At 39.8% G+C, this 24,706-nt stretch overlaps 4 protein-coding genes across 11 annotated transcripts in view; all 4 read right to left on the reverse strand.

Annotated features, from left to right (window-relative positions):
* celsr1b (cadherin EGF LAG seven-pass G-type receptor 1b) overlaps positions 1 to 7,594 on the reverse strand; it is a 60,112-nt gene extending 52,518 nt beyond the window's left edge. Inside the window, exon 1 of the mRNA XM_017475232.3 lies at positions 3,733 to 7,594. Within this exon, the coding sequence (XP_017330721.2) occupies positions 3,733 to 7,402 (3,670 nt within the window). The 5' untranslated portion in view covers positions 7,403 to 7,594. The remainder of the gene's footprint in view (positions 1 to 3,732) is intronic.
* Positions 7,595 to 8,876: 1,282 nt separating this feature from the next.
* On the reverse strand, positions 8,877 to 15,357 carry LOC108269280 (E3 ubiquitin-protein ligase Hakai). Of its 7 annotated transcripts, none has more exons than XM_017475050.3 (6): positions 15,292 to 15,357; positions 13,668 to 13,835; positions 13,131 to 13,231; positions 12,929 to 13,012; positions 12,317 to 12,390; positions 8,877 to 10,204 (listed from the first exon to the last, which is right to left on the reverse strand). In XM_017475050.3, exons 1-6 carry the CDS (start codon positions 15,302 to 15,304, stop codon positions 9,199 to 9,201), a joined length of 1,446 nt encoding a protein of 481 aa, XP_017330539.3. In that variant the 5' UTR covers positions 15,305 to 15,357; the 3' UTR covers positions 8,877 to 9,198. The 7 variants fall into 7 exon arrangements, with proteins under 7 accessions (XP_017330539.3, XP_053538222.1, XP_017330538.2 ...); XM_053682247.1 differs by having other exon boundaries at positions 15,084 to 15,333; XM_017475049.3 differs by having other exon boundaries at positions 14,909 to 15,333.
* Positions 15,358 to 15,993: 636 nt separating this feature from the next.
* Positions 15,994 to 21,332, reverse strand: LOC108269375 (uncharacterized). Of its 2 annotated transcripts, XM_053682305.1 has the most exons (5): positions 21,178 to 21,315; positions 19,753 to 19,950; positions 19,379 to 19,472; positions 18,962 to 19,055; positions 15,994 to 17,728 (listed from the first exon to the last, which is right to left on the reverse strand). In XM_053682305.1, the coding sequence occupies exons 2-5, from the start codon at positions 19,886 to 19,888 to the stop codon at positions 16,982 to 16,984; spliced, it is 1,071 nt and encodes a 356-aa protein (XP_053538280.1). In that variant the 5' UTR covers positions 19,889 to 19,950; positions 21,178 to 21,315; the 3' UTR covers positions 15,994 to 16,981. The 2 variants fall into 2 exon arrangements, with proteins under 2 accessions (XP_053538280.1, XP_017330708.1); XM_017475219.3 differs by lacking the exon at positions 19,753 to 19,950 and having other exon boundaries at positions 21,178 to 21,332.
* A 1,083-nt stretch (positions 21,333 to 22,415) lies between these two features.
* Positions 22,416 to 24,464, reverse strand: zgc:171459 (Myb_DNA-bind_4 domain-containing protein). Its single transcript, XM_017473334.3, has 4 exons — positions 24,132 to 24,464; positions 23,904 to 23,997; positions 23,725 to 23,812; positions 22,416 to 23,620 (listed from the first exon to the last, which is right to left on the reverse strand). Exons 1-4 carry the CDS (start codon positions 24,157 to 24,159, stop codon positions 22,922 to 22,924), a joined length of 909 nt encoding a protein of 302 aa, XP_017328823.1. The 5' UTR covers positions 24,160 to 24,464; the 3' UTR covers positions 22,416 to 22,921.
* Between the last annotated feature and the right edge of the window lie 242 nt (positions 24,465 to 24,706).

Below are 24,706 nucleotides of genomic sequence, written 5' to 3' on the forward strand. Positions count from 1 at the left end.
TAACACACGTTGGCCTCGGTACGGTCCTAAGAGAAATCCTCCAAAGTCCCTTTCTGGACTCTTTGTCATATATTACATGGTATCCAATGGCAACCATTTGTATTTCATGTGAAATTGAAGCACAGCCATTGAACACGAGAGCAACTAAGCTGCATTAAAGAGTAGCTCAGACAGAACAATGGCAATCCACCACTGCAGTCAAGGCCACACTTTGTCATTTGGATCAATTCTAGACTGGTGTTGCACACAAAATTAAATGTTGTGGAAAGTTTTTTAGTCAGTATGTATGAATGCATGTCATGGCCAAATGTGCACATGTAAGGCTATCTGGTATTTGGAGGATGAGCTCCAAATAATAGTCTAGTCTCTGAGACACTCGCCTCATTCAACAAACTCCCTTTCTTCAAGTTCTCAACACACAAACAGCTTTGTCTTCAGAGACTGAAATCTGCATGGGGACAATGGCTCCCCCCTCCTTGTGTAAGAAACCCCCTCTTGCTCCTATCACAACCCCCCTCCTTCTCATCCTTCACAAAAGGGGCCCATGCTCAAGACCCCCAGAATGCCTGAGAGACTCACAAAGCTCACAGTCTCCATGCCAACAACAAATGAGTGCCAAAACTTCTCAGATTCTCCTTCTTGGACCTTCCGCTGAAGATGGCAGAACAGCCATGGAGGATGCTCTGGTTCTTTAGGAGATGGACAGAGGATCAGCTTGTTTAACTGAGACCATAAAGGTGAGCAATTAGAGATTAATGGAATATATAAACTGGCCTGATGCCAACAGCGAGAGACGGTTTGATTCTGAATTGTTTAGCAAAATATTCAGGGGTTTTTCACATGATTTGTTTAGAATTTCCAAACAACTCCCAACAAAAGATAACAATCCATGGCCATATAATTAAGTCAATTAGATCATCTTTAGCAGGAAATTAGGATGTTGCTGTTTCACATCAGCAACAAATTAAGCTGTTAAAAACCTGTCTTGCTGTAGAGACAGAGCAGATGACTGAAATACATTGAAAGCCCTTCAGATAAGGATGAAAAGACTTAAGATTATAAGATTCAAATCATATCCACCAGGTCATAACATTAACTTAAATACAAACTGTAGTTAAAGTCCAAAAAATCCAGTTCTTCAGATTTATGGAGTCATCCCTCCTCGCTAGCATGCCTGGTATGAGCTGAAGCGACAGGTAGTAGAATGATGGTAAGTAACAAAGTAGCCTTTTTAAGACAGCAACAAATAGATTAAATAAAGGGACATTTGGGTGTTTTCACAAAATCATTCATTCATTCATCTTCAGTAATCGCATTATTCGGGTCAGGGCTGCAGTGAATCCAGTGAGTCTGTCTTAGAAATACTGAATGTTAAACAGAAGTACACCTGGATGGCATAACCAGTCCATTGGAGGGCACCATGCACACACATTCACACATAGGGCCAATTTCGAGTCAGCAATTTTGGACAGTGGGAGAAAACCAGGAAACCCAGAGGAAACCCACAAGAGCAAACGTTCCTAGCGTTAAGGGTGGAATTCCTATGGCTCGTTGCACAATTTTGAGGGTATGAGCAGTATGAGAAGGCCACTACAACACAAAGCAGTGTTAAAGACAAGGCTTTGGGAAGCGAAGCACACACCAGGTGAGAGATCAGAGCAGCAATCCATCTGAATCCAGAGCAGCGCACTGATGAGCACTAACCACTCTTCTCATTCTTTTCTATGTGCTCTCTGTCTGCACGGGAGCACTCCTTACAAATCTCTCTAAAGTAGACACGGAGAAAAAGAAAACCCAAAAGACATTCTATTCCTCAGAGTTTTTACAGCAGTTCTCAGTAGACATAATAAGCTGCACTGCTTTGATATTTCTTTAATATGTACACCATTCAAAAAAAAGGTTATTATTTATTAGTGAAACGTTGTTTTCTTGTGACAGCAAGACTTGCTTTGCTTGCAAGACTTCCTTAACTTGATGTGGGTTAATGTGGTACATAAAGACTAGAATCAACACGGAGATGTGACTCCATCTGCTTGTGTTCTCTTTCAGCAGAACATATGCCTATACCACGAAACCTTTTTGCCCGTATGGGCTAAGGACCGTCACATATCCTGGATAATTTCCTCAAATTTAGGTCACATCCAACACACATTTGCCTGGAAAGACAGACACTTGCTTAAACAAGCCTTATGGCTCTAACAACAGAGTGAAAAAGAGCTCAACCCACCAGACCAGACTTTGAGTAATGAAACAAAAATAATAATATTTGAATAGTTCATAAAATAAATCTGCTTTGTGAAAGTCTGTGGATTTTTTTTTTTTTTTTTTTTTTTTTTTTACAGCTAAAGGAGTCTCTGGCTATAAAAAGTTCATGATTGTCACCAACCAAGCAGCAAATTACCCTATAAAAATTATTTGTTGCGTAGATGCTAATCATCAAACAAAAGTTCAGTTCAGAACTCCCAGAGAGTCAAGTCAGACAGCCTTAAGATTTCTTCATTAAAAGCTGTGTGAAAATTGGTCTGATTCTGTATCAGGCTGTTGAAAGCATCTATCATTAATCTATTAAAACAGTTTTTACAAAGTCCTGATTAGTGTTAGAAACACAGTTGCGCTGACTTGCATGGATGGCAATATTAATATTACGGTTTAATCTTGTTTGTGGGTAATGTATAAGAAACCATTAACCAAAGAAAAAATAGACCAACGTGTTGATGAAAATAGTTTAAACTGAAAAACTAAATTCTGACTTTTATTCTTAAAGAATTCCAGGAAAATGCAATAGTCGGAGGAGCTTGTAATTTTTCAAAATTACCAGAGATTTTCCACAGATTTGGGCCAAGATGCATCATATGAAATCATCACAACACGCATCCAGTCCAAGCCCTCTTCGATTCACGTGCGTCGAACACAAGTACAGCTAAATGGGGGTTTTTTTAACCAACAAACATCACGGCAAAAGACCGTGCAAAACAATTTCGTGCAATTGCAAGTTTTTTGCAAAACAGCACAAAAAAGCTCTGCCAAATCCTGTACGGACTGAAAAATCTTGAACACCACTGAAGATCACATGAATTATAAAGATCCACTCAATGTGGACTTCTTATTTAAGGAGGAATGTTAGAACAGTGTGAAATGGGTAACGTTTAATAAACAAATCACATTACATATAATCTGGATAATTACAGCATTTTCATCACACAGACATTTGCAAAGATTATAAATATTAAGTACATATACTGTATATAATCATATATATGTATGTATTTTACTTGTTGTTCTTAATAAAGAAGTAGAGTATTTGACTCTGATTAGGAAATAACTGCTCTTAATACTTAACCCTCCTATTATGTTGGGGAAAAAAGTTACATCCATTATGTTATGGGTCACAATGACATCCACAGTTTAAATACACACAAAACAGTGAAGAACAGCTTTAAAACAGTAAACCTTCATTATGGCTTGTCCGAGAAAAGACATAGGAAGAAATATTTGCATATACATTTATGACCCTAAATGAGGAAATGTCAAAGAATTTCAAAGAGAAAAAGAGAGATTAACCAGTATTTCAGACATCTCAAATGTGGAAATTGGTCAAATTGACCCATAGCATAATAGGAGGGTTAAATTGCCTGACAACAAGTGATATATGGAGTGATTCATACAAATGTGGCCCTTCTCTGTGCAATCATAGGCATTATATGATTAATACAGAAGTCATAAGACTCTTACCTGACACAGTTACTCTCATAGTGGCCTCCAGCGGTCTGTTGTTGTCCAAGTCTTTGCTCAGCTTCAGCTCTCCTGTGTCCTGGTTTAGAATAAGCAAATTGAGCTCATTCCCCTCTACAAAGGTGAAGAGGAGCTTATCAGAAACGTCTGGGTCATGTGCAGGAACCTTCCCAATGACACCTGCAGGGAAGCTGTTGGATTTATTAGTGATGTAGTTGTTAAAAATGATCTCAAAATCCTGCATAATGGGATAGTTGTCATTAACATCCACAAGGCGAATGTGTACAATGGCTCTGCTGACCAGTGGTGCAGATGTGGCCTGAACTACAATCAAGTACTCCATCTTGGTCTCGTAGTCCAGATCAGTGAGAGCAATTAGATCCCCATTAAAGATGTCCAGCTGGAAGATTTCAGGAACATTACCCTCGACAATCTGATATAGGATTTGAGCATTTGTTCCCTCATCAGGATCTGTGGCACTGACACGTGCTAGAGTAGAACCCACAGAGCTGTTCTCCTCCACATAGATATACAACTCATCCTTTTCAAACACAGGGGCATTGTCATTAATGTCTAGCACTGAGACCTGGATATCCACTGCTGCTTTCAGAGGGGGGACTCCTTTGTCCACGGCAAAAGCCTTTAGATTGTAGTTGGCTACGTTTTCCCTATCCAGCTTCCTGGCTGTTCTGATTATCCCTGAGTATGGCTCAATAAAGAAATCACCATCACCATCATCCCCACCCTGAAATGTATAGCTCACCCTGCCATTTGAACCTGAATCTCTGTCAGATGCAGAGACTTGGAGTACACTTGTGTACACAGGTGCATCCTCAAACACAGTGCCTTGGTAGATAGCCCTCAGAAACTGGGGTACATTGTCATTGGCATCAAGTACTATGATCTCTACATAGGTGGTGTCAGACTTCTGGGGAATGCCATTGTCTCGAGCGATGATGGCCAATGTGTACGAGGCTTGATGTTCATAGTCAATCTCGATCTGAGTTGTAATGGCACCAGTGTCAGGGTCAATTTTAAACTGAGGCACGTTGTCCTCCATTACATAAGTAATACGTGCATTCTCACCAGTGTCTTCATCTGTAGCACTGATGACCACAACAGTGGAACCCACAGGCCTATCCTCACTCAGTAACACTTGGTAGTTGGCACTCTGAAACACAGGCCGGTGTGTGTTGGCATCGGTAACATTCATGAAAATCTGCGCCGTGTCAAAGCGTGTACCATCTGAAGCCGTTACAATGAGAATATATTGCCGTTCCTGTTTGTAGTCCAGTGGCAAGGCTAAAGTAATAAGCCCACCACCACTCTGACTGGTGATGGCAAACCTATTCCGCGTATTCCCACTAGATATCTGGTAGGTCACCACACTGTTCACATCCCTGTCGATGGCTGTGACCGTGAGCACACTGGCCCCCACTGGAGCATCCTCATTAATCTTCAGATTATACGATTTCTGTGTGAAGGTGGGAACATTGTCATTCACATCCAACACTGTTACACTCACACTGGCTGAGGATGACATCACAGGAATTCCATGATCCCTTGCCTCCACACCAAAAGTATAAAACTCAGTGGTCTCTCTGTCCAGCTCCATACAGACCGTAATCCACCCTGTACTGTTGTTGATGATAAAGGGAAAGCTAGGTGATGTGTCTGTGAGTTGGTACGCCAAATGAGCATTATTCCCCGAATCTGCATCGATAGCTTGAATGTGCATTACAGAGTAACCAATGGGAACATTCTCCAGCACTGAAGCTTGAAAAGGTGTGCTGACAAACATTGGAGCATTATCATTCACATCCACGACCTGCACAACAACCATACCTGTGCTGTTAATGAGAGGTGGCCGACCACCATCTTGAGCTTTTATCCGTAAATTATACTCCCTGATCATCTCGTAATCAAGAGGGTTAATGATATCAATGACACCCGTGGGGGAATGAATGTAGAACTGTCCCTTTACATTCCCGCTGATTATGCTGTAATGCACTTTAGCATTATTTCCAGCATCTTTGTCTGTGGCCTTGACCTGAGCTACTTTGGAGTTGACAGCCATGTTCTCGAGAATTTGGACAACATATCTTTTCTCGCTGAACTGAGGAAAGTTATCGTTCTCATCCTCCACAGTGATATGTACAGTGGCTGTAGCACTGCGTGGCCCAGGATCTCTACCTTGGTCATTGGCCTCCACTATAAGCTGATAGTGTGAGCAGACCTCTCTGTCTGGACGGATCCTGGTTCTTACCAAACCATTCCTTGGATCAATTTCAAAGACCTCACTCACCTTAGCCTCATTCACAATCTTGTATATCATATTGGCATTGGAGGGAGCATCTCCATCGGTGGCTCGGATCGTCATCACTTCAAAACCCACCTCTACATTTTCTCGGATGCTGACCCTATATTCGGTCTGCTCGAACATTGGCCTGTGGTCATTTGTGTCGCTGACCGTGATTGTGAGATAAGCTGTTGCTGATCTCCTTGGGGTCCCCTTGTCATTTGCCATGACTTTGAACACATGGGTGTCTTTAACTTCCCTGTCTAAAGACTGCAGGGTTGTAATGCCACCCGTCTCTGCATTGATCTGAAAGTAATCGTTAGATCTACTGTCAAACAGAGCTTCCATGTCATATTCAAGTACTCCTGCATCTCCATCATCAGAGTCAAAGGCTTTGAGCGTAATCACTCGGGTTCCAGGCGGCTCATTCTCAGGTATGGAAACCTGGTAATTGGGCAGCTGGAACTGCGGAGCTGAATTTGGGTTTCGTTTTTTACGTCTAGCCCATCGGTCCCGCAACCAATGCTCGCCATTCTTGAACAAATTCAGAGCATCAGTGGTGCCAACAGGCATGTTCAATAAAGCTCTGCACCCAGTGCGAATGTATTCTTTGTGGTCCTTCATGCCATCTCTTGAAAATGTTCTTTTTTCAGCCCAGGCCCCTTTAGAGCCCCATCCAGCTAGGGGTCTTGGGTGGTGAGCTCCACTGTTTCCCACAGTGTGACGCCCCTGCATACCAAACTGCAATGTTACTCCCAAAACTAACACACTTTCCCGTAAACTGGGAACGGTGCAGAGGAAACTGGCATCAGTGGTCAAGTTTGTATTCCCAGTGTTTGTTGTGTTTAAACTCTCTTTCTCCTTGCAGGTAGCTCGAAGCGTTTGCGAGTCTAGAATAAACTTCGGTAAATATTCATGTATAATTCTGGGCAATGCGCCCGAGTTCAAGCACTCCCCATTTTCACAATGTAGACAGATATATGCGTCGGGTTTACGCGTCGGACCTTTCCTTCTGTATTTAATAAAGCAGTTCTGACCGTGAACAAACGTGCTGAAATGAATCAACACGAAGTTTTCCGACGTCAGTGATGTGACCCTTAAAAACAGCGGGACTGCGCGTCTGGAAAAGAGTGAACAGTGAACTTTACGGGCGAGAGTTACAACTCCATCCCCTCTCCCAACCTTCACACAGTGTCCGAGGGATTTTGGCGTTAAACTCCTGTCTATTTTGTAAACCCATCCCGGTCCGAGTGATGCGTTTACCAGCACTCCTCCAGGGTGAAGGGACTCCGAAATGTGGAGCTCGAAGCATCCACACAACGGGACGCGAATAAGTATCCCAAACCAGATCCATTTCATTACTTCTTCCATGGCGCAGAACTCCTCATCCGGAAATCTTAATCCAAACAATTTAAGCGATTAATTATCGAATGTTTAAAAATGATAGATGTAAAGCTAGGTGTGCTCCAAAAGTCGCCGGTGGATCGCACCATGCTGCCTTTAGTGATGGATTCGCGAACGGATCGTTGCTTTCTTCTTAAACGACTCTTAGAAGTGATTCAGACGAATCGGTTCACAGGCACAAATAAATCCATGGCTTTTCCCACCACTTTCGCCTTTCATTTTTTAAAAATGTTGATTTATTTTTCATTATGTCTTCTAACCTTACAGTTTACATAGCATGCGTTTAATAAGTAAACTAAGCTTTGATTTGTATGCTACTATTTGAATTATAAGATATTCGCTAGCTATAGAATAAATGGAAGACTTCTTATAAATAAAACCAGGTATGCTGTAACAACAAAGTGTTTGTACGAAGCCGTAAAAGTGTAAGGATAGACAGATAGTCCAGCATTTCGGAATGAAGCTGTTCTGAATGGGATGAATCAAATGCACCAAAAGGCGAACCGTTTCGACTCTTAAGAGTCGAATCAGCAAAGTGATTCATAATATAGGACGCTTGGAGATTGCATATTCAAAATCCGACTTCCCTGCTAACTCCTACTCATAAGACACGTACTGTATTTTTTATTTGATCTATTTCTACATGAAATACTCCACGTAATTGTTATGCATTCTACATTTCCTACATTTCCACTACCTTCAGTCAATCCGGTCAGAAAAATCCATCCATCCATCCATCCATACATTTTCTGTACCGTTTATCCTTACTTGGTCATAATATAATAGTAATTTCATGTCTCATACGTAGAAATGTATAGACACTATACTAGACACTCCTTTCATGACCTCAGCAGTTGATATGTATATTTTTTTAATTACTGAAATTGGGATCAGACCAGTTAATGTGACCAGTCAACTAGGCTTAATACCTTAGTAACTAAATAATTATATAACACTCGCTGATAGTGATTAATAGTGCTTTCCACCACGGATCCTATGCTTCATGAACCCCAACTTTAAGAAACTACCGCTGTAGTGTACAGTGTGCTGCTCAGGACACATGTGAACAGCTCCCCCATGTGGACAAACCACATACACGTATTCATACAAGTATTGAACCTGCTGATGTTCAGGTCCTCCTTTCTGTACAGCATGACCACGAACGGATTAGAATCCTTCTTACGGAAATACATCTAGTTAACCTTATCACGAGGTCAGATATCTTATTTCTCATGATTTGCATCAACAAAATGGACCTTTTAATTACATAGTGACCACAATTAAAAGGTACAATGTAGGCTAATGTAATAATAAAAGATATTTTGCTCCCAGAAATTTCTCGTGCTTGAGAAGGTGGAAACAAAAACTTGTTATTTTTAACATGTCACAACTGGATTAACTATGTAAACAAAAGCAACAGTAAAATGCAGAAGAAAAAAAATCTTTTTGTGTCATTTATTGCAGTCAATGGGTACAAGATTAAAGTGTTGTCATGTGTTATGAAAAGTGTTCAAACAAAGATGTAAAAATAGCTTCGGTATGCACTGGTTCACTGTTTCTATTTTTTCAGCCACCAATAATACAATAAGAAATACTGGATTCCAGATTAGTTAAACCGTTAAATACCTAACAGGAATACAAAACATCACATGAATGTCATCATCACAGAGTGAATGCACAGTTCAACCAGTTAACTTGAAATTACTTAAATTCTTGATGACCTTGTTAATGTTCAAACTGATATAATGAATGTTGGCCAAGCGCTATTGGTAGTATGGTCTATATCGGGCCTGTTCTGGGTGGTGTGGTCCAGGCATCTGGCCCTGAGGAGGGCCCTGCATGCGAGGAGGGTGAGGGACACGTGCCGCAGTCCACAAACCAGGGCTCAGGGCTCCCGGCTGGTTGAAGGGCGGGCTCAGGGTGCCCTGGTCCTGGGACAGAGAGTTAGGGTTAAAGTGATGAGGTGGTGGGGCACTAACAGGCGGGGCGCCGTGCTGAGGGAGAGCAGCGGACAGTGGGTGGTTCAGGAACGGGGGCATCTGGTTTATGATATGTCCGGGTGGAGGGGTGATTGGAGGTGGTGCAGCGGACATTGGAGGTGCCTGGTTGTAGACCATGTGAGGAGCCCCTGTCGCCTGCATGGGGTGGCTGAGCGGGGGTGGTGGTGGAGGTGGAGGCCCGTAATGTTGCTGCTGAGGTGGAGGCATGATGTGGTGAGGGTGGGACACCACTGCCTGGCCTGGGTGGTGATGAGGGGGCAGACCTGGGGGTGTCGGCGGGAGGGGTTCACGTGGAGAGGGAATGGAACTGCCCGAGTCATCCTGGATGGGCACAGTGATGAGGTTACTGTGTTTGCGCGTGGTCACAGTAGCAATGCGGAATGTCTCCGGTGGGAGGGCTCGGGACGAGGGCCCTAGGTCAGAGGGAGAGGGTGATACTGGGGGCGGCTGGCCATAGGGGTCATGACCCTGCAGAGGTGGTGGGATCAGGGTGTGGGACTTGGGCAGGTGAGGGGGTGGGGGCAGGCGGAAACGATCTGGTGGGTCTGAGGTTAAGGTCGGAGTCAGAGCTGGGGTTGGGTGAGTAGTCTCGGCCCGCGAGGCTCCAGGTTTGCACACTCTCATGTGCCGGTGGTTGATGTGAGCCTGTAGGTCCCGCTGAGAGAGGTAGGTGCGCTTGCAACCCTGCACGATGCTGCACATGTAGAGGGATCCACGTTGGCACTGCTCAATGCGCTGGACTGGCTCAGTGCAACTATACAGGGACAAACTGAACTTATAATTTAGTATAGGAAGTGGAGGCAGCACACACTCATGCAGTTCATAAAGCATATACTTAACCTTACTCATATTTTGCAATATTTTAACACAAAATTAATCAGCAACATAAACTAGCATAAAAGCATAAACCCAACAGGAGGAAACACATGATCATATTAGGAATGTTTGGCAAATACATGAAGATCAATGAGAGAAGAATTAATTATATACAGCCCTCTTTATTGTTCAACCTTTTGACGTTTTGTTAAAAAGATTCACAAAAATACAGGTTTATCCAAAAAAATCTGTTAAATGTGTGTGCCACAATTATTGCCACCCCTATGAACTCATGAGCAAAATCTACTTGAAGTATATTCCCATTGATATTTTAATTTTTTTTTATCACACCTCAGTGACTAGGAACAGGAAATTGTTCAACCATGACTTCCTGTTCCACAGGGATATGAATATGAGGTAACACATAGGCCAAATTCCCTTAGTCATTTATAACAATGGGTAAGACCAAGGAATAGAGCTGTGATGTGCAGCAAAAGACTGTCGAGCTTCACAAAATGGGAAGTGGCTATAAGAAAATAGCACAAGCATTGAAAATGCCCATTTCCAGCATCAGGGGAATAATTAAGTAGTTCCAGTCAACTGGAAATTTTATGAATCAACCTGGAACTAGACGTGGGTCTATACTGTCTCAACACACTGTGAAGAGGATGGTTCGAGTGGCCAAGAAATCTCCAAGGATCACAGCTGGAGAACTGCAGAAGTTAGTTGCGTCTTGTTGTTTGGAAGCGTTTAAAAAAAAAAAGCCTCTACTCTGATCCAAAACAAATTCAAGCGTCTTCAGCTTGCCAGACACAATTAGAACTTCAAATGGGATCGGGTTCTATGGTCAGATGAAACCAAAATAGAGCCTTTTGGCAGTAAACACCAGAGGTGGTTTTGGCGCACACAGAGAGGTAGCCATATGGAAAAGTACCTCATGCTCACGGTTAAATATGGTGGTGGCTTTTTAATGTTTTGGGGCTGTTTTTCTGCCAGAGGACCGGGACATTTTGTTAGGATACATGGCATCATGGACTCTATCAAATATCATGTATAATAACATATATTAAATGAAAACCTGACTGCTTCTGCCAGAAAGTTTAAAATGGTCCATGGTTGGATCTTCCAGCAGGACAAGGATTCAAAACATCAATCAAAATCAACACAAAAATGGTTTACTGACCACAAAATCAAGGTCTTGCCATGGACATCCCAGTCCCCTGACTTGAACCCCACAGAAAACCTGTGCAGTGAACTGAAGAGGAGAGTCCGTGAGCACGGACCTCGAAATGTGAAGGATCTTAAGTGATTCTGTATGGAAGAATGGTCACAGATCCCTTGCCATGTATTCTCCAACCTCATCAGGCATTATAGGAGAAGACTCAGAACTGTTATCTTGGCAAAGGGAGGCAGCACTAATTATTGATTATAAGGGTGTCAATAATTGTAGCACACCGATATTTAACAAAGATTTTTTTTGGATAAACCTGTGTTTTGTTTGCAATTGTTTTATATCCATGAGAGCATGTTTTTTGTGAGTTTTTTAAACAAAAGATCAAAAGGTTAAACAATAAAGACAATTTTTCACAGCCTTCTTTGCTTATATTTACCATGGGTGCCAATATTAGTGAAGGGCACTGTAATTGATTATGAAATTTTTTTAAGCAACTGTGATATTTCTGAAATAAAAATGAATTAATTAGTCAAGTAGTAGTTTCACCACAAACAGTGAAGCTATTAGATTAACTTGTAGTGAGGTGCCAGCTTTCTTATAATGAGTCCATTTTCTCACTTATCTTTGATTTATACATTTGAAGGAATATAGGCCTGATAATGCACAATGTAAAAGAAAATGTTAATAGGATAAAATACAAATTGTTTGAATAATAATCAGAAATAATCTCAATTTAAATATTGAGGCAAATATCGGTGGTTATTATTTTAGCCATCACTATGCAGCCCTAGACACAAGGATTCCTCCAACACACAAACTGTGAATGGCAGCAAGCTTGTTTAGAAAACCAAACAGTAGATTCAGTTTGGTATCTGGTGTAAATGAACTTACCCTGGACAGGTCTTATCACTTTTCTTCTCATAGAGAACTGCACAGTCATAGCAGAATACGTGTTTGCAGGGAATCTGTGTAAAGATTACAGAAAAAACACACTGCAAAAACATTTCAACGTCATGGTCATGAGACCTGTATGATTTCCGGTTGCACTCATACGTCATAAGGCAGTGCCGCCTTCAATTTGCGGTAATTGTGCTGGATTAACATTATTGAAAATACAAACATAAGACAATGCTCATTTATTTGAGGCAATTCTTTGATTGAAGTCATCTGGATCAGTGATATGATCAGGAATAGAATGGGGAAATTGGAGGTTTAATGAAGTTTAATGAAGCTGGAACAATGCAGCAGAAATTCATAAGAACAAAGGCTAAATAAAAGGTCTTGATAAAGTAAATTAAGAAATAACTCTGCAAAAATTGTTCTCATTAAACTTATTATGCATATATTAATCTGATTAAAATTGAAGGCAACAATGAGAGGAAATGGAAGTAAACTTGACACTGACAACTGTGTTGTCAGTTCCAGGAGCCTGAGATGAGTCAGGACATTTAGATCAAACAGTAGGAATATCTATAAATATCCAATTAACATGATCTTTCTTACCATTCGTCCATATATCTTTATGGGCAGGCCACATTTGTCACAGAAGTGCACTGGAGTGTCATCTTTCTCTCCAACCAGGTTGAGCTGCACAAATGAAACGGATCCTTCAACCCGACATCAGATACTTTTCAATCTAAAAGTAAGAAGCAGAAAGATCTTGCATGTTTCTGTCCTACATGAGAGGTCTGGCTAAAGTAGTTACCTTAAAGTCCCAAAATAATGGGTGAGGGAATCTCCGCTGTTTCCCAAAAGCATCTCCAGCTTTGCACTCAAACCTCTCCTCCTGCTTACAGGTAAATGTTTCTAAAAACAGAAGAGTTTCACATGGAGACTGAACACATTTTCTATTCGAACCTAAAATATAAACCCTTTGTTCTCCATTTAACATGTGCCATTTAGGGATAATTATTGCTTTCTCTTAAAACCGGCAGTGTCCTATCTTATCCGCAAAGGCCTGGTGTGGGTACAGATTTTCGTTCCAACCAAGCAGAAGCCAAACCTAGTAGTCCATTGAAATTGAAGGTCAATTGATTTAATCAAGTGGAATCAGGAGTTGCTCTTGCTTGCTCGGAATGAAAATCTGCAACATCAGCCCTATGCAGAGAAGACTGGTCATACCAGATTTACACCATATTGTGACAAAAACTCAGACATTCTTTAACAACAAAATGAATCCCTCCAACAACCAAGTCATGGTTTTAGTCATGTTTATTCACTCATATGCATGAACAACGCTCACCGTCATTAATTTGCCCATTGGAGGGCAGTCTGGCAGTGGGACGCTGGGGCCGGGCAGGAGGCTTGCTTCTGACAGTCTGTTTGGTCAGTAACTTGATGGGGATCCGCCGGCGAACATCAGGCCCTCCAAGAGCACCTGAACCATCAGTTCCTTGAAGGTCATTGTCTACTACACACAAGCATACACACTTCAACGTCAGGCAAGTATTCCAGAAAGCAAGCAATCTCGATAAGCCATCTTTATTTAGACAAGCCTGGCTGATTTCCTTCAATTTCTGTTGCACAAAGAAGGCTAATACTACACCCACCTCAGTAGCTATGGCACAACAAGCTTTTGGACTGCCCCGTCTCTGGCTAATTTTCATGCTCAGCTTAGCTTGATCGTTTTATCACTGGGTTAAAACGACCACTGTTATTGGAAAACAGGAACCTTCTGCCACTTTTTAACAAACTGCCGCTTACTTAACATGATTATATTACAGTACAGTTTAGTCCAAGTAGCTTTAACATTAGGATATCTTTTTCAACATAAAGTAGTCTACAAATTGTTAGTTCAAGTCATTTTTATACTAGATATAGATAGCATACTTAACTGCATATAGGTGATCGAAATTATGTCTTGTAGAGTTTAATAAACATGTTCTGTTTGACAGGGGAGAAAGACATTGCTTACTGTAAATGTAACATAGTTAGGATTTCCAACAGTAAGAACCAACAAAGCCAATACAAAAACACTAGGTAAACTAAACATGTGCTGCTGAAAGACATTCAAATCCAATAACTCAGTGAATGATGGAGTGCAATTCAAGTTAGTCTTACATGCAAGTGAATCCATTCAAATTGTTGTATACGGTATGTTTGTATATTTTTAAAGCAGTGTGCATGTGTGTAATTTGGAGTCTAGGAGTCTTTTGTTCGTTTGTTTGTTTGTTTTTAATCTAACAGGTTGTTATGTGTCTGTGGAAAGCCTGGTCCTTCTAATATCTTATCTATACCTCTTCTAATTAATCTGAGTATTATTTAAGTTTTACAGACTCTGTAAATGTACAGTTTAAATATCCATTATGTTTGACACGTGATTCAAATAAAATGTTGATGAACTGAATAAGGAGCTAGCACAGTTATTCACATTCACATCTCTATTCCATCCTGTCTAGCTACAACCAGACACACCAATCGTGCATTACACATATTATCTCATCCATTATCAGTAATCCCAGCTCTCTGGAAAAACCCACATACTTTCCTGAACAATTTTAAGTGCACTTGTCATCGTCATCATCATCGTCGTCGTCATCGTCGTCATCATCATCATCATCATCATCATCATCATCATCATCATCAACAACAACAACAACAACAACAACAACAACAACAACAACAACAACAACATTACACTGCCATTACATTACATTACATTGATAGCACGCTAAGCAGTTAGCTGGAGCTCTTGAGTGCGCCGCTCTGCTAAGCGAACTGTACACCTCAGACATATAAAGCCTCTATCATCTTCAGGGGATCTCCATCAGTCAATACTGGCACATTTAAAAAGTGGACATTAAAAACATTTCAATCACACAACCGATTAAAAACACTTGGTTTAATCGGACAGCTTTGATGCTCACCATTTTGGTCCATGTCTCGCGCTCTGCATTCTGGGACGTCCTCTGGTAGCTCCGAGTGGGTGTGGCTTACGCTGCAACTTTGTAGCAGATCAACATTGCGCATAGATTACGCATAATGTTTTAAACTTGGCTTATTGCTGATCTTTTATAGGATTATTGATAGGTTTCTGTAAACTTATCAATTATTATTATTATTATTATTAGTAGTAGTAGTAGTAGTAGTAACAATAGTAGTATCTTTAAAATAAAAAATAATTACTTTGTTTTTGTTATTAAATTAAATGCATATACCTAGTGTCTTTTTCCCATTATGCATTCATTTTCCATACCGCTTACTCTACACAAGGTCACCTGGAGCCTATGCCAGGGAGGACACCCTGGATAGGGTGCTAACCCATCACAGGGCTCAATCACACTCTACGGACAATATGGTACCACCAATCAGCCTCCAGTGCATGTCTTTGGAGGGGGAAGAAACCAGAGTACCCAGAGGAAACCCCCAAGGCATGAGGAGAACATGCAGGCGCCACACACTCAGGGCAGAGGCGGGATTCGAAGCCCGAACCCTGGAGATGTGAGGCAAACGTGTGAAAGGTTAAAAAATGACAATTTAATCAAACCTAATGGCACTGGATATGATAACACTAAGGTAAGTTCATTTATTTCGTAATCTAATATGTGAGAAAGTGGTCTGAAGAGAGGTGAAACAAATATAACTCCATTTATTTGACCACACATGATGTTCATCTGATACCATGGTTTTATAAAACACAAAACATACACTCAGGTTCTTTTTAAACATGGTCATATATTAACTGCAACACACACATGATCAGAAGTGTTAAACCTAAACAATGCCTACGGTTAGGCATCTGGGAAGATTTTTTTCCCAATGAAAAAAGGTTATATTTTTATTGGTATTGCATACTGGTATTTGCATATTTACATTAATATTATGTGTATTTCTTATAGTACAAAATGTTATTTAATTTAACACACTTAATTTATATTCTTTTACTCTTTGATCTTCACATTTCACATATCAGTGATAAAAGGTAGACCAAAGGCCAGTGTAGTGCATTCATTTCCAGGCCCTTTTCATGTCAGGGTGTCATGAGACTACATTCATTTTTATTTTTATTCTTCTTTCTAAGCAGTAGAGGGTATTCTTAAGATTTTAAAAAGGCTGCATTCTTCCATTCACTTTATACTTTCCAAATCTTCAATTTTTTTTCTGAATGTGAAATTGCAGTAGATTTTGATAGAGAATCCTGAAACAAATACAGTTTCTCTATCATACTACTAAGGTCTTCCACTATGTTAATGAATACTGACAATGATATTCAGATTAAAAAAATTTAAATGAAAAACTTTCACTCAAAACAGATGTTTTGATTTTACCAGCTTTCAAAAAAGACATAAAGCTAGTAATATGATATGTAATGACTACATTAACCATGGATTTATCACCTGCATTTACAATACCACAATAATATAACAACAATACAGTCCTAAACTAAAATTGCTTAGAAAAAAAGCGACTATTTGAAAGGAGAATTTTCTGCATAATTTACTGTCATTACCGTTTAATCCTACTTTCTCACAACAACACAAAGGTGAATTATAAAGCATATAAACACTACATTGACAGTTCAATAGTTTATTCAGATGTATTCAGATCCAAACTAACTCAAAATCTCTCAATCAGTCTTTCAAATAAGAATATTAATCTTTTTCTATCCTCCCTGTGCGTGGGGTCCGTGTCAATGTGTTCTGCGCTGTTTCGGCCAAGAACCATAGCCATGAATCTGTCTTTATCTCGTTCTAGTGTTGCCCTGTCCCTCTCCAGAGCCGCTCTGTCTTTTTCTATCCTGGCTCGCTCCTGTTCCAGTGATGCTCTGTCCCGGTCTAAAGCGGCCCTATCTTTCTCCAACTGGGCTCGGTCTCTCTGGAGCACAGTGTTCACTCTCTCTGTCAGATCCCTCTCTTTCTCGAGGATTACTCTCTCTCTGTCCACCTCAGCATGCTCCTTCTCCAGCAACAGCTTTTCCTTCTTCAGGCTGTCCGTGTTGGTTGCAATTTCTGAGCGCGTATCATTTTCTACATCTTTCCCATGTCTATGTTTCTTTTCCTTGACTGAGACACAGTCTGATGCAGTTTCTCCAGATCCTAGTGTCATTCCACTTCCTCCTTGAACTTCAATCACCGAGTTCGCAAGAAGTTCATAAATGTCGCCTCCTACTTGCACCTGGCACAGCTTCTTGCAGGGCTGCGGTGGACAAGTGATATCATCACCGCAGTCTGATGAAGCAGGTCTGGCATTCTTAGGGTGAACTCTGCTTCCTGCTGAGCACTCCACAGCCTGATCCATCAGACAGAACCAGCGCCATGTGTTTGAATTGACTGATTCTATGTCATTTCCTAGATTTTTTATTTCCTTGACACAAAGATAAAATGTAGAAAATACATGACAGATGGCGATTAATGAATGAAAACAAAACAAAAGAAAACGTCAAAATCTTAATTTTTAGGAAAAAGAAAAACATTTGTAAAATCATATAAGGGAAGCAAATGAAAGCTTGAAGCTAATGAAAATTTAAACTCATGCTGCACAACACATTCCCTGAAAGGGAACGTTACTAGTTAGCCTCATTCCTGCTAAACCTGGTTGGACTTCACCTTTAAATGTGTCTAGGCTTTTGATTGCTGTTCCTATCAACATCTATTACATTATATGTTTTGAGGATTTCACTGCTTTTCAAAGCCTTGTTTATTTTTATTTTTTACAAGCGTAGAAATGTAATGGCACCAGTTATCCACTTATTGTGATGTATATCTGACAGTGACTTTGGGGTAATGATGGGAAGACGAAGCAATAAAACAGTGGAGAGAAAGACCTAGAGTCCTAGAGCAGAATCCATGCTGCTTTCTTCTGCAAATAAAACACACAAGCTATTCCTTAATGTATGTGATTCACCTCAATCCACATACAGGACACCAAAATAGTACATCAAATATGTACAAGTGTTAGTGTACTATCTCTAGCATACTATTTAGTATGGTAGTAAGCTGTTTTGCAAGGAATAAAAGCCAACTATGCATTATAGCTTTTCAACAACATTTTTAACTCAAAGACCCAGTCATAATAGAGCGTCCAGTTCTCCAGCTACATTTCCACTGGATTTGCCTATATTCTTTTTGCTTGTGTTCATGTACAATTAGAAGCAGCTAAATTTACAAAAGCATATATACAAAACCACTTCCTAATTGAACAATGTGGATTAAAGTGATGTATTGTCTCGGCTGGCATTTCACACATTACAAATTCAAGCAGACTTTATCGGGAGCCCATAGGCCGCTCAGATTGGATTATAATACAACTCATACAAACACAACAGCGTCATCGCAGAGACATCACAAGCATCAATTTTCTATCGATTGCACCCCGACCAGTAAAAGCCTTCGAGAGCTTGCCAGTCAGGCAAATAGCACACACTGTACATCTATCCTCTGCTTCTGGAAATAAAAAAGCAGATTACCCAATAATGAGTAAATGTCAATAAAAATGTCTTGATTTCCAAAAACAGCTTGTATTACTTTCTATTTTTCTTTCTTTTTTTCCCCGTAGAAAGAACACAACAAATAATATTCAATATTCAGTATTCAGTACCTTGTGTTTTGTTTTTAAATTATCCCATTTCTTTTTAGCTTGCCTGGATGTCCACTTAACATCCAGTTTTGCCTGATTCTCACGTATAAATGCTCTGGAAAACAAAAAACAAAAAACAACAACATGTGAACACTTTCACTGAGCATCTGAATTAGCCTAAATTATATTAACTAAGTAGTGAGATAAATGAAGTATTTCCTAAAGGTGACTATATTTTAATTTGATGAAATACTGACAGAGGAAAATGTTAACACACTTGAAAATTGCTTGATGCTGTTTAAGCATTGTGTAAAAGAAGTACAATTTGACAAAAACTAAGTAAAGCAAAACCCTAAAAATGAATGAAATGTCATAAATGAAATGTCATAAGCTATGAAATGTACAAAGGACATGTTCTGAAAACAACGAAACACTTACTCCCAACCATTTCTGGCTGATGACCTCTTCCCAGAAAATAAATAGTTATGCACCGTGCGCCACTTTATCAGCCGTTCGGTATCTTCGTCCGTCCCTAGGACAAACAGCAGCGATTATAGTTACATTACATATACAGTTGTGCTCAAAAGTTTGCCTACCCCTTCCAGAATCTGCTAAATCTAAACACTGTTAACAAAATAAGAGGGATCATAAAAATCCCATGTTGTTTTTTTATTTAGTATTGTCCTGAATAAGCTATTTCACATAACAGATGTTTACATATAGTCCAAAATACAAAATAATAGCGGAATTTATCAAAATTACCCAGTTCAAAAGTTTACATGCACTTGATTATTAATACTGTGTGTTGTTACCTGGATGATCAGCAACTGTGTTTATGTTTTGTGATAGTTGTTCATGAGTCCCTTGTTTGTCCTGAACAGTTAAACTCTGTCCACTGTTCTTCAGAAAAATCCTCCAGGTCCTGCACATTCTTTGCTTTTCCAGCATCTTCTGCGTATTTGACCCCTTTCCAACAGTGACTATATGATGTTGAGATCCATCTTTTCACACTGAGGGACTCATACACAACTATTACATAAGGTGCAAACATTCACTGATGCTCAAGAAGGCAAAACAATGCATTAAGAGCCAGAGGGATGTAAACTGTTGAACAGGATGGTCGGTGTAAATTGTTAGTATTTTATCTTATGGGAGACATGTAACTATCTTATTTAGCTTCTGAAGGGCAGTACTGAACAACTATCACAAAACATAAAAACAGTCGTGGATCATCCAGGTAATAGCACTCAGTGTTAAGAATCAAGCGTATGTAAACTTTTGAACGGGGTAATTTTTATAAATTCTGCTATTATCTTGTCTTGTGGACTATATGTAAACATCTGCTATGTGAAATAGCTTATTAAGGACAGAACTAAATAAAAAACACGCGTGCAAAAATACTCTTTTTCATTGGTCATTTTTAAACTCTCTAATACAATGACGCTGGTGACATCCCTTATTAATAAAAACTATGATTTATTCATAAGTGGGAATGGGATCCTAATGCATGACCGTGACCTCATAAGGCATGAGAATGAGATAATCCAGTCATGGCCATGACTTCGTGATATGAAAATAGCAGATAAATAAATATGGTCATAACTAAATAAGGTGTGATCAGTGTGTTGTGCCAAACAAGAAGGGGATCATACAGTATGTAGCACCAATGACTACACAAAGGATAAGCTTTTCTGCAAAAATGGAGTGTGATTTATTTCATTTTTATTTTCATCATAAGCGTTGCCTTACATTATGCATATTAGGCTGCTGACATTACTAAATAGGCTTGTGATCTTGCGTTACTAACTCGTGGCCATGCATTATTATTTTTTATATATATATATAAGAAGGGATGACACGAGACTTAAGTCCTAATTACCTGAATACTAATGGAGGAGGTGGTATGATAACTGCCCTTGTCTCTTTCTTCACTGATATTGAAGACTCATCTTATTGCCATAATGGATGTTAGACTCGCAGATAACTCTGGACTCAGCTGTCAGTACCGTTATAACTCTTACCTGTATGGTCACTTTATAACTGGGATCAATGCGAGCTAGCTAAGCACATATCATCAGTTAAAGTATGCCAGGAGAACCAAGACGTGCAGTTATATTATCATATTATACAGTGTATTTTACTACACGCAGGCATGAGCCGAGTCTTGTTGCTCCAACTGGAATATTACTGGCTAACAGATCATTAGCTTATTAACTAGCGTTACGTTAAATACTCACATTTGGCGTCGGGGACAAATGTCCCCACTGATTCCACCATGCTTTCGAAACGTCTTAAACGTAACAAAATAGAGAAATAAAGTTAATCAGCTCACTAGCTTTGGTCACTGAACGATAGCAGGTTATTGTTTTGACCGGAAGTCTGTACGTCACTTCCATCCCCATAGAGCGGGAGCAGACATCCACATTTGCAAATAACAGCCAAAAAAATAAATAAATAAAAATAAATAAATAAATAAAACACTGTTAACAATTTATGACCTTATTATGAATACGAGTTTTTTTTTCTTTTATAAATCTTGTAGTTCTGCAGATTTTAATTAGTTTTATATAGTATTTCTGTCAAATGTGTAACTTTGTTTTGAAATTTTATATTTGTTGCATTAAAAAAAACATTTCCTTCTTCAAATTGAGGCAGATGATATGCAATGTTTTCAATGCAATGTTATTTATTTTACTATTATACAGCTATGTCTGAAACCACATATTTACCACATGTAGTGAAAAAGAATATACAGCATACACATTAAATTCTACAATGCACCTTAATTAACCTTCAATTAGGATCGGGATCTGTATTCCCTATTCGTTAAAATGGATTATTGGCATTCTGCACTTTCTAAGCTAAGGGTTCACAAACAACCGGAGTCTGCTTTACTTTTACAGATTCCACTGACCCTCTCAGTACAGATTTATTTTATGAACATAAGCCAAATGTTCACATCTTAAATGCATTATTTAAACATATTCAATGATATCTTGCCTGTATTGAAACCAGTAAATACTATTGTATTCCCAGACTTCCCAAATTGACAGTATTGATTTTTTAGTGCATTCAACACCATTCAACCTCTCCTGCTAAGGGAGAAGATGGGTAGAATGCAGGTTGACACTTCCATGATCTCCTGGGTCACAGACTACCTCTGAAGTATGTCTCAGTTCATGTGGGTGGGGAGCTGCCTGCCTGAGCATTGATCCAACTGATTATTTAATTAGTAACTGTATGAACAGATCAACCAGTTAATTATCAAGCTCTTCAGGACTGGATTTGAAAACCCCTGGTTATCTGGTTTACCAATCCCATTTGCAAGTATGCTACACAGTGTACACCTAATGTACCAGAGAAATATTTTATTATCACATCCACAGTTTACATCTTCTGCTTGCTGGCTCTAAACCGCTTTTATGATAAGCAGCCCTGGTCATAAAAACAGCAGGCACAATGAGCCAAACCGGGATTTAAGAACATACAACTGATTTATTCCAAACACTGTACTTTCTTCCATATTTACAATAAAGCTTTTGATATTTTCCTTTAACAAAAGATGAACAAAGGATGAACAAACAATCAGCAAGGAATATTTCCATTAAAGTACAAATACATGTACATAATCTGACAGTCAGAATTTTAACAGCTGATATCCCTGGAATGAAATCTACAAGTAGCAACACAATGCAAACACATTGGTGAATAATGTCAGATATATTACAATGGGCCAATTCGCAAAAAAAATTTAAGATGTAAATCATTGTTGCTTGAATATTACTTTATAGTCAAATACTAGGTTTGATCTTTGCTTGGGAAATCAACCCAAAAGAGGTTTGGAACATTTATAAATCTTAAAATCTGACTTTAAACTGCTTATGTGGAAGAAAATGGAAGAAAATGAAGAAGAAAAAACCCTGTGGAAAAAAAAAAACAGTCTGACCTCTGATAACAAAATAACACCAGACTGTTGTAATCTTAAAACTTTTCAACCAGTCTCTCAAACAAAAGAATTAGTTTCTCTCTGTTCTTCTCATGTGGAGTGTCTAGACTGCATTCTGTAGAGTTTTTTGCTTGGTTCTCTGCTTTCAGAGTCTCTCTGTCTCTCACAAGTGCCGCCTTGTCCCTCTCTAATGCTGCCCTGTCTTTCTCCAGCCGGGCTCTGTCCTGTTCCAGCGACGCCCTGTCTCTGTCCACCGCAGCTCTGTCCTTCTCCAACTGCGCCCGGTCTCTCTGGAGCGCCAGCTTCTCCCGGTCTGCCAGATCCTTCTCTCTGTCTAATACCAGTCTTTCTCTGTCCAGCTCTTCAAGCTCCTTCTCGAGAAGCTGTCGTTCTTGGGCTAATCTGGCCCGCTCAATGTCCAGGCCTGACAGCATCGCAGGGTTCTCCTCACCCAGCAGCCTCTCCTGACTCAGCACAGTTGGTCCAGAATCCCCAACCCGTGTTATACTGTCATCATCCACCAGAAGTTCTAATACATCACTTCCTACTTTCACCTGGCATATCCTCTTGCTGGCCTGTGGGCCACAGTCTTCGTCGCCTGCTGATGAGGTCATTGAGTGAAAGCTGTCATCAGGAGTAAACTCATCCTTTAATGCTTCGTCCAGGAGTTTAAACCATCTCCATTGAGAGGACCTTGCAACTGCCTCCATTCCAGGAGGAGGATATTTTATTTCCTTGAAATAATAAGAGGTAGAAAAGTGGTTTATGTGTTTTGTCACGTGACAGAGCAATTCAAAAATTTGTATTTACCAATCAGTTGAAATTGCAGTAGACCAACCTTGTATTTTAGCTTTAGGTTTTCCCATTTCTTGGCAATCTGTTCAACTGTTACTTTGTCGTCCAAACCCAACTCCCTAATAATTGCGCTGAAGGGAATTAAATTTAAAACAATCAAGTTTGATGAACATTAACTACAATAATCACAGAAGTTATCGTTTTCGTTATCGTTTAAATTACCTCCAAGCTGCCTTGGCTGCATTTCTTTTCCTGGTAAACAGCAACGCGTTTGTGGTCCGCAGCCGTATCAGATTTTTTATGTCCTCATCAGTCACTACATAAGACAAAAGAAATAGGCTAGTTAGCTAGCTAGATTACTCAAATAGTGCCGGTGTTGTTGTTGAACTACAACTGAAATATATCAAATTAACCCAAACATAATGGCTACACGTTCTGATTTCCACTTACGTTTATATGTAAATTCAGAGCTGGCCATTCCTTATCCTAGAATATTTTTATTCTACAGATAAGAATACTAGAGCTAGGGCTCTTGAAAAGAAGTGTCCTTCAGCGCGCTGTTCTTTCTGTATAACAAAATGGCGCCGACCCTAACCCCGCCTTCAGCAGAGCAAGTGCCCTAGCACATTCGCCCCTTAGCGGAGAGCAAGTGGGAAACAGAAACACACACACACACCACCACTAGCACAGATGCCCCCACAATTACAAGAGTTTAAGAAAATCGAGGTTTCGACAATATTTTGAATGATGTCCTTTCTTCTTCCCACAAAACCTAGTTTTTCTGCATGGGTTAAAAGCGATGGAAAAAGAACTCGTCGCGCACTCAGGAAGTTAAAAACGTAAAGACGCTTTTTTCTCTCTCTTGCACTTGCGCGCGCACACATATACACACACATACATAACATGCACATTCCCTAATACACTATTCTGCACCTACAATACTAACACATAAGAAACATGAGAGGCAATTGGAATTGGTAATTAACATGACAATACACAATGTGATGGCAATGAAGACATGGTTT

This window comes from Ictalurus punctatus, chromosome 8 (assembly GCF_001660625.3).
Source record: "Ictalurus punctatus breed USDA103 chromosome 8, Coco_2.0, whole genome shotgun sequence".
Classification (NCBI taxonomy): Eukaryota; Metazoa; Chordata; class Actinopteri; order Siluriformes; family Ictaluridae; genus Ictalurus; species Ictalurus punctatus.